The 10420-nt window shown below is 39.9% G+C and overlaps 1 protein-coding gene across 1 annotated transcript in view; it reads left to right on the top strand.

Moving 5' to 3' along the window:
• Positions 1–540: 540 nt before the first annotated feature.
• PPM1E (protein phosphatase, Mg2+/Mn2+ dependent 1E) overlaps positions 541–10420 on the top strand; it is a 186660-nt gene continuing 176780 nt past the window's right edge. The window contains exon 1 of the mRNA XM_025851067.2: positions 541–1285. Within this exon, the coding sequence (XP_025706852.1) occupies positions 828–1285 (458 nt within the window). The 5' untranslated portion in view covers positions 541–827. The remainder of the gene's footprint in view (positions 1286–10420) is intronic.

The following is a 10420-nucleotide window of genomic DNA, read 5'->3' as shown; positions in this document are numbered from 1 at the left end:
TAGAAGGCTTTGGAGGCTGACAACCTGGGTTCAAATTACAGTGCCATGGCTAGTAGATTTGAAACCTTGAAGCAGATATATATTAATCTTGTTTCCTGTCTTTGAGAAATGAGGATAACACCACTTTCTTCACTGAATCAAATGAGAGAATATATGCAAAGGAACCTACCGCTTGAAAGGTGTTTGATACCCCTTTCCCCCAAACTACTTATTAAATTAGTGTCATCAACAATAAAAGATGTTGACACTGTGGTCCCTTTCAACAGATACCTACGCTAAGGCAACGCAGGGACAGATAAGGAAAACTGAGGTAAATCCAATCCAAGTGGGAACCAACAGCTAGACTTGGAGATGTCTTAGTTCACTCTTAACCACTCGAGGATAGGGTATCCTTACAATAAAGATATGCAGAGTTGGAGAGCGGGCGAGTCGAGTGTCCTTTCGACTGCGCGGGCTCGACGGGAGGGACCCTGAAATTCTTAATTAGAGCCGGTTGCCATGGCGACAGTCTCTAGGCAGCGTGGGCTGAGCTCTCCGGAGGGCTGGAGGGTGGGCCGCCGCTGGACCCTGCGCGCGCGCCCGCCACCAACTTTCCCTCCAGACCGGGGAGGGGGCGGCGCGCTCCGCCCCCGCCCCCGGGCCGCGCACGTCCGCGCTCGGCGGCGCGCACGCCTGCGGGAGTCCTCTCCAGGCAACCTAGTGCTGATCGCTCTCGCCGGTGCGGCGGTTAACAGCCTTTGCGGAAGCCGGAGGATCGAGAGCAGCCCCCTCCCCTTCCTGGACTCCCCCCCCCCCACTTCCCGGTCGGCCCCGGGGCATGAGCAACGATGGCCGGCTGCAGCCCTGAGGAGAAAACTTACCGGCGCTTCCTGGAGCTATTCCTGGGCGAGTTTCGCGGACCGTGCGGCGGCGGCGAGCCTGAGCCGGAACCCGAACCCGAGTCAGAGCCCGAGCCCGAACTGGTAGCGGCTGAGGCGGCCGAGGCTTCGGTCGAGGACCCCGGCGAGGAGGTGGCCACTGTAGCCGCGACGGAGGAGGGGGAGCAAGAGCAGGAGCAAGACCCCGAGCCCGAAGAGGAGGCGGTGGAGGAAGAGGCGGTGGCGGCAGCGGAGGTCGAGGAGGAGGAGGCGGCGGCAGCCCGGGGGCAGTCGGCCGTGCAGCCGCCGCCGCCGCAGCCCCAGCTGCCGCCTCTGCCCCCGCTCCCGCGGCCGCTGTCGGAGCGCATCACCCGTGAGGAGGTGGAGGGCGAGAGCCTGGACCTGTGCCTGCAGCAGCTCTACAAATAGTTAAGTAGCGGGGCTTGGCTGGGGGGTGGGCCCGCTGACCCCGCGCGCCGGCCTCGACGCGGCTCTCTCGGCCCCTCAACTGCTCTCTTTACCCCCTCACCCGCGCCTCGCGCCGTTGGAAGCGCCCTAGCTGCTCCGACTCGGGCGGTCGCTGCGAGCTGCCCACGCCCGCCTCGGCCCCGGCGCCTCCTGCCTGACCCGGGAGCCGCCCCCGGCGCCCTCCCGCCGGCCCCGGCCCCTTCTTCCCGTTCGTTGCACCTCGGCCGCCCACTTCTTCTTCCACTTCACAAACACCCTTTTCCCTTCGTGCTTCGGAAGGTCCTTTCTTCCAGTCTTACGAGCTCCCTCTTCTTACCAGCTCCCTTCTTCCTCTTGGAGGTTTCCTCCCACCCGGGTCTGTCTTTTCCCAGTCTGAGTCTCCTGTTGTTTGGCGGCGGAGAGACGCGACTCCTTTCTAGGCAGAGCTGCGAGGTGCCTCCTGTGTAAAACCGCAACAACAATGATAATAATACCGGCCTTATAGCCACAGGAGGAGAGACTGGAGTAGATTTTCCTTCAGGCGCTCGGTGTTGAAAGCGAAGAGGTCTTTAGATGGCTTAATCCACCGAAGCCGCGTATCTTAAAGATATTTGATAACTCATAATTGAGGGAGATGGGAAGGAATTGAGAGGGAAGGTAAGCACATTTTTACGAGCAAGTCTTCAGGTGAAAGACACAGAGTCGTAATTCGTTAAAGTGGAAAAGTCCGGCTGGTTTGATAAGATTGCAATTAGGTGCAGTATTTTCAATCCATTAAGTAGATGGGACAGGGGAGAGAAAGCAGATGGCTTAGCCACACAGATGAAAGTCGAAAATAGAAAGGTCAAGGCTTTGCCTTTCATCCCAGTTCTGGTTTTTATGGGCTTGAAATAGAAACGGTTTACAATTGCGTTTCTTTTTAAATGGAATTGTTCTGAAATGACAGAGGAGAATACTGACAAGTCTCTGAAAACATTGGTAAACCTGAGAGTCTCTTGGCATTCTGCTGATAGTTGTATTGAAAGGTGTTACTCTGGTCCCCCAAAAAGTTTACTGCTGCAAGATTCACTGCAATTAAATTCAAAGCCTAACTTAAAAGAAGGACCTGGAAAGTAAATGTCAGGTCTTCATCCAACCTGACAGACACCTGATCAAATCATTCTTCCTGTTATAGCAGAAGCTTATCAATAGGGGAAAAACATTTAACCTATCTGCTGGAGAAGTGGACTGTGTTGATGTCCTACACTTTATAAGCTATTTAAAATTTAATTTTGAAATACTATCCGATTACCAAAGTAATAATGCTTTCTGGGAAATATAAAAAAAATGGCGTGTTATACCACCACCAGGGATAAACAGTATTAACATTTTAGTGTATTTCTTCCTAGTGTTTGTAAACTCACCAAGGGCTTATGAAATGTCATTTTTAAACACTAAATAAAGACACTTAAAACTTCCTGTTTAAAATAAAATGAAAATGTTTACCAAAGTAAAGGAATTTATGTCAGCATCAAACTAATTCTATTTTGACAGTTCTTACCTTTAAAATGCAGTGACAAAGAAGCACACACTTAAACATTAGAGAAGGTTCATTAAAAGGAGAGTCATTAGTTTAGAAAAACCATGATCATTTGTCATTCAAGAAGGTTTTTTTAAAAATGGAATCTATAGAAAGATGATAAGGTGGTAAGTAGATGTGTTTTTCCATATGGAAAGGAAGCAAGATTAATTTCAATATGCATAAAACTAGAAAAAAAATTCAAATGATAAAATGGCCATTTGAGAACAGAAGTTTGGATTTGAAGTAAAACTAGTGAAGTTAGAAAATATTATTTCACCTTAAATCAGAGATTTCATCATTTTTACTGTTTTGTGCAAAACTATTAACCTATTTTTATTCAGATATAAAATGGCTGGCTTGTTTATGTAAAGTATCTTTAAGATCCTTAACAGATTAAAAACAAAGAAAACCTTCATTGTGTAAAAAAATATACTTTTAAATTAACACTTTTAATTATATTTATTTATAAAAAAATCATATCAGTCACCAGAGTCAATACTGGAAGACACTGTAGAGGTAAATCAGTTTTCTGTTTAACCACTTTATTTTACAGGTGAGAAAAGTGGATCTAAATTCAGAAATGACAAATTATGTACAAGTAATTCTGACATTTCTCAAAATAATCTCTGAACTGCAAAATTCTCCTTTACATATTTGAAATGATGGGTCCTCAAATTTCCTAGGAAATACTTTGAAATAATTCTGATTAGAAATATGTTGAAATTGCTTATTTGGGGAAGGTGATGTTTTTCCCCCCAAAATATTTTCTCAAATAACCACTCAGTCTTCATTTTGGGAATTTGTAATATACTTTAAAAACTCTGTCATGCTTATCAAATGGTGCTGAAATTCTTTTTTTTAATTTTATTTTTTTTATTTTTTTAAAGATTTTATTTATTTATTTGAGAGAGCGAGAATGAGAGAGAGAGAGAGAGAGCACATGAGAGGGGGGAGGGTCATAGGGAGAAGCAGACTCCCCGCTGAGCAGGGAGCCCGATGCGGGACTCGATCCCGGGACTCCAGGATCATGATCTGAGCCGAAGGCAGTCGCTTAACCAACTGAGCCACCCAGGTGCCCTGGTGCTGAAATTCTTAAATAGGGCTACCTGAACTATATATTCACCAATTTGATAATTGGGACTAGTGTAAGAAGAAATAACACTGCATTTAATACCAGTTTTATAGGTCTGTACTGTGTGTTTTCTGTCAGGATTTTAGAAATAGACAATATGTAGCTGCTAAACAAACATTCTCTGAAGAAAAGTAAAGGTGCTTATCTTCTGATTACTGTTTTATGTATACACTGGTTGAAAATTAAAACATAGTAAATGTTTTTCTCAATATTTTGCTTCTCAAGAATTTTATAATAGGAACAGCAGGTATATTTAACATTTTTCATTTTGGTAAATTCAGGACTAACTTGAGATAAGCAATTACTTAGATGAGTAAAGGATCAAGGTTTAAATAGACAAAATATAGTTATTATTAGCAACTTAAAAATTTTTCAGAGTAGTATTTGGGATAAAGATTTTGCATTCAAAATGGGAAATATGTACTTAGATATTTCTCTATTAGATAAAAACAACACATAACATTTTGAAAGAATGAGAACAACAATTTGAAAACAGCAAAAATCTCCTTGGATGAGAAAGACCTCTGTTGTGGACCATAAATACCTTCTTAAGGACCATTTATTTATTATTATTGTTTTTAAAAGACTTTATTTATTTGACAGAGATAGAGCCAGAGAGCACATTGCGGGGGGGGGGGTAGGGATGGGAGAGGGAGAAGCAGACTTCCTGCTGATCAGGGAGCCTGACGCCGGGGCTCAATCCCAAGACCCTGGAATCATGACCCGAGCTGAAGGTAGTCACTTAACCAACTGAGCCTCCCAGGTGCCCCAATTAAGGACCATTTAAACATTTTTTTTCAGTTTATTAAACATTAAGAATCAATAATAAATGCATGCAGTATTTTCGAACTGTTTTACTAAATTGATCTATTGTCAATAAAAAATTCCAATGATTAGAACCTTCAGCTGCTAGTATAAAGGATCTGTTTTACTTTAAGCTTAAATGTCCCCCAAGAGATTAAAATAAATATTTTCTAGTGACATAGTATTAGGATTTCTGAGGTTAATGAGAGAATCTCTTTGAAAAGGTGGAAATGAGATATTTTATAGCTTTGAAATAATTTGCAAATAAAAGTTTATAACTGATCTTATAGCAGAATGTGAATATGAGGCTACATGCATAGCTTACATGGGTCAATACTGTGTATTTTATTTGTCTACACTGTACTGGGGATAAATCTATTTGTTTTAATCCAGAAGAAACACATACTCTGAAGTCTTTACTAGAGCTTTATGTCATTACATTTTTAGAGCAATTGTTTCCTCAGTTATTCATTTAGTCTTCGTTCGTCTTCTTGAGGGGGAGACAGATATTCCAGCAGCCTGGTGAAGTTAAGTAGTTCTAGATAGTAATGAGGGGAGGGAGGCACTTTTAAAATTGCTTGGAAAAGAAGATCTTTGGTTTTAGACACTAATAATTCAGTGATCTTGAATTACGTGAATCATTAATAAGTTTGAGATAGGTCAGAATGATTAAACTTTGTCTCACTTTTACATATATAAATAGAAAAATGGATGCAAGTTTTAAAGTATTATTCATTTAAAACTACACCCTTTTTTCTTATTAAGAAGTAATGTTTGCTTTAAGAAGTGGAGAAAATTTTCATTAGCATAAAGAAGAAAAAAATTTCAAGCATTCATTGTTAACCATAGTTTTCAGGTTTTATTCCTGCCTCTCAGGCTGCTGCTTTTCTGTGAATTTTTAGTACTCTAACTGTACCTTTAACTGTCCCTTTAATATTGATGTTTTCATCCTTAGCCTAGCCTTTTCAACTCTGGTGACTTATTTGTTTGTAGTCAATATCAATTTCTTCCATGACTTCGGTTATTTGTTATTATGCTAATGGTTCCCAACTCTATCTCCATCTCTGCTTTGACTGCTAATGGAACAGCTTTACCTAAATATCTAAAAGGCTTCTCAAACTGATCAGCACCTAATTCAATCTTCCAATTCCCTCTGTCTCCTCCAAAATAAGCAAAACTAAAACCTGATTCTCTTTCTGGTGGGTCCATTCCTGATTTCTCTTTCTCTCACCCCTCTAATTAAATCAATTTTGCGTTGTAAATATCTCATAGATCTGTCCCTCTCCCTTCCCACTGTCATTGTCCTCTTTTGCCAGTCTTACTCTTCTCTAATATAGTCTCCCCAGTATAGCCAAAGTGATTTCTCTAGAATCTAGATTATGTAGATAGTCTGTCACCTACTACTTAAACATTTTTACTCTTTTCCCAGAGTTAGCCAAACTGCGAGGTTAAAGGCACAATCCTCCAGACCACCAAGTCTGTCCAAGACTTCTGGCCCCAGGTACAAGGAGTTAGGGTCCAACTACAAAGAGGGAAGCGTCCACACAAGACCACCCTCACTTCTGACATCAACTGTAAGTTTAGGGGTTTCTCAAAACCACCCCCAGATTTGATAATTTATTAGAAAGGCCCACGGAATTTCCTGAAGGCTATTATACTAATGGATATTGTTCATTTTAGGGAAAAGATACAAATTTGAGCCAGCCAAAGGAAGACATACATGGGCATAATCTAGGAGAGTTTCAGATGTGACACTTACATTGTCTTTAGCATTGAAGACAATGCTCCCCTCCCCAGAATTGATGTGTGGTAATACACAGAGTATTCCAGCCCAAGAAGCTCACCTGAGCTTCAGTGTCCATAGTTTTTATTGAGACTTATTGATTGATTGGTTGAACTGGCGGTCAGGCTGATATCACGTGGTCCAAGGGTCTCACCATATATAACACTCCTATTACTCCAGAAATTCCAAGGTTTAGAGGTTACCTCCCAGGAGCCAGGGACAAAGGCTAGACCTCTCTTTGGGCAAGGCCAAATTCTTTACTATATACCTTCATCACTTATCTCTCCATTGCCCTTCAAATAAAATCCAAAGAAGGCTATATAATCTTATCCCGTCAGCCTCATCTCTGAATCACTGAACACCTACTCCATCCTACCTCTACAGCTCTAGAAACCACACTTTAGCTACTTGAGACTACTAATATACTAGTTTGAATGTGCTGTGTTTGCTCTTACCTCTGCACCTTTGCATATAACACACTATTCCTTCTGCTTGGAATACCATGCTTCCTCACCCCCAGTCGGCCCAATCCAATCTCTTACCCACTGGTGAGGTCTCCGTTTAACACTTTGTTCACCGTACCCACAGTCATGAGTTAAGTGTCTCTTCCATGTGCCCCTCTGGAAACCCAGTGATTATTCATTCCTCTTGTAGCACTTGTTTTGATTCATTATTTTTTTGTCAACAAATATATATCTTTTACTAGAGTAGTAATCTTCAGAGGTATACCCAAAATAATCCATTGGGCGAAAGAAGAAAATATTAAAATCTATTTGCATACAAAATATACAAAATATGAAATTGTATACAGAATATGAAATTAGGTGCTATTAATATTTGATGTATTGATTGAGATTGGCAGTTCCGTATGACAACTGATTTCATGTCAAGTGTGGTAAATGAGGTATAGTGATGAAATGCAAGTTTCACAGGTTACAAGAGTCAACAGTGGTACCCTTCTTCCAATTTTCAGAACATAATGAAGTATTGCAGTTTACCTGCACTAATGGATTTGTTGATTTTTATTTCCTGGTCTTAACAAAATTAATCCTCACAAAATGGATATTTGGCTTTAGAAATTCCTGTAAAGAAATCACGGGTTGAATATAACATTTGTAAGCATAAGAAACAAAAAAACTTAAGAGCATATGCTTCCCCCATACTTAGTTACATTAGATTTATTATTTTTTTATTTTTAAATTATTTTTCCCCACTCCTACATTAGATTTTTTTAAAAAGATAATCCTATCTTGTTAGAAATCAACAAAAATGGATTTATTAAGTAGATTATGTGAAATAATGAAATACCGGTTACTCAAAGAAATACTGAAATACTACTGATGAGAGGTGCCTGGCTGGCTTATTCAGTAGAGCATGTGACTTAATCTCAGGGTCATGAGTTCAAGCCCCATGTTGGATGTGGAGCTTACTTAAAAAAAAAAAAAGGAAATATTACTGGTGAGAATTATGTAGGTACAAATGTGCAGGTGTGTATGCATGAGTTTGTATGTAATTTACAAATATCTGCATACATATACATATGTGTGTGTGTTTGTGTGTGTATGTATGCATGGTTCTCCAAATATTTTGGTAGGGTGCCCGAGCAATTGTTTGGAGGCATTAGAGTATTAGCTACACATTTGCCATCATGTTCCTAAGTTAATAATGAGAGGTACATAAAGGACACACAAAAAATATTTGCTGATCCAATGAGTGAGCTGAGATTTTAAAAAAAGATAGTTCTAAAATTAATACATATAGTTCTTACTATTTTATTATTATTATTTTTTTAAGATTTTATTTATTTGACAGAGAGAGAGCGCGAGTACAAGCAGGGGGAGCGGCAGCAGACAGGGAGAAGCAGGCTTCTGCTGAGCAAAGAGCCCGACGTGGGGCTCCATCCCAGGACCCTGGGATCATGACCTGAGCCGAAGGCAGTCACTTAACCGACTGAGCCACCCAGGCACTCCTAGTTCTTAATATTTTAAACTGCTTTTAAAAAAACTTAGTACAAAAATTTAAAAAATTTAGTAAATTTTGATATGTTAAAACTTTTTATTATGAAAATTTAAAGTAAAAAATAAAATAGTGCATTTATCACCCAGCCTTAGCAATGATCAATTTGTGGCCAATCTTTTTCATCCTTACCTCCAGACATCTCATCCCATCTCCCATTATATCCTATGTAATTTTAAAGTGAATACTCAGTAATTTAATCACAATTCTGTTGGACATTTTAGGTGTTACCAATTTTTGGTTACTCTAAGAATAGTGTGATGTTCATAATTAGAACAAACTTTAATTTCCTTAGAGAATATTTCTAGTGTTGGGACTATGTTAAAAGATATTTACATATTTGGGGCGCCTGGATGGCTTGGGTCGATAAGCATCTGCTTTCAGCTCAGGTCATGATCCTAGGGTCCTGGGATTGAGCCCCGCATTGGGCTCCCTACTTAGCAGGAAGCCTGCTTCTCTCTCTCTCCCGCTCCCCCTGCTTGTGTTCCCTCTCTTGCTGTGTCTCTCTCTCTCAAATAAATAAATAACTCTTAAAAGAAAAAAGATATTTACATATTTAAGGCTCTTGATACATAGTTTTAATATGTCCTCTAACAAGGTTTTACTAGTTTACAGTCTAAGCAGGTATGTATAAGGAAAAGAGTTTTGGTATTATGAAATAATTTAAACATTTACAAAATAGAATAATAAAGGAAAATATCCATATATGCATCATCCAGTTTCAATAAATAATCATAATTAGGATTATTTTAAGGAAATAAAACATTTCATATGGAATTGAAGACTCTGTTTTCACTCTCTTCTCTGAACCCATTCCCTTTTTTCCAGAGGTAATCTGGGAATTCTTGGAATGTATCCTCCTGTTCTATATATTTTTACTACATGTGCATTTGTATGGTCTCAGTATATGGTGGGTTTTTTAATTTGTTTTTGGTTTTGTAACTAGCTATCTTGAAAAAATTTCATGTTGATATATAGAGATCTAGGTTTTTTTTTCATTTTAAGTACTATATAGCATTCCATTGTCCTATTGTACTATGACTTATTTATCCAATCTATTGACAGACATTTGGGTTGTTTCTAATTTTTGTATATTATACACTGTATTAGTTTAATACTAGCTGCTCTAATGGGTAAATCCTGAAATCTCAAAAGCTTAATATAGTGTTCATTTCTTTCCCACAGAGTAACTTTCAGTGAAGAAAGGGCTGTGTTCTATAGAGTGCTTTAGGGACCTAGGCTAACAGAGGGTACGTCACCTTCAACAGGGGGTTTCCAAGGTTGCTTTAGGCATCAACATCCATCAATCAAACATAAGGGAGAATGGTTTGGAGGTTTTTAGCAGCCAGTCTTTAGAAGAGGCAAGTATTCTTTTCACTTTTCATTGATTAAATGCAAGTCATGTTGGCACCACCTGTGGTCCATATTTCACAGCAAACAGGACTGAGAACAACTCTACATTATGGAAAAAAGAACATAAAACATTGGTGGAGAAGCTGGCATTTTCTGCCCCACAAATAATTGTACAGTTTGGATATGTCTCCTTGTGCATATTCATAGATTTTCTTGGGTATATACCTAAAAGTTGAATTGTCAGATTGAAGTTATGTATGCTTTTACTTTGTTTTTTTTTTTTTTTAATTTTTTTTTTTTATAGATTTTATTTATTTATTTGAGAGAGAGAATGAGATAGAGAGAGAGCACGAGAGGGAAGAGAGTCAGAGGGAGAAGCAGACTCCCTGCTGAGCAGGGAGCCCGATGCGGGACTCGATCCCGGGACTCCAGGATCATGACCTGAGCCGAAGGCAGTCGCTTAACCA

This window comes from Callorhinus ursinus, unplaced genomic scaffold (genome assembly GCF_003265705.2).
Source record: "Callorhinus ursinus isolate GAN/ISIS: 27379988/994484 unplaced genomic scaffold, GSC_fseal_2.0 scaffold34, whole genome shotgun sequence".
NCBI lineage: Eukaryota > Metazoa > Chordata > Mammalia > Carnivora > Otariidae > Callorhinus > Callorhinus ursinus.
Note: the sequence above shows the minus strand (reverse complement) of the source record. Positions and strands in the feature narration are given on the sequence as shown.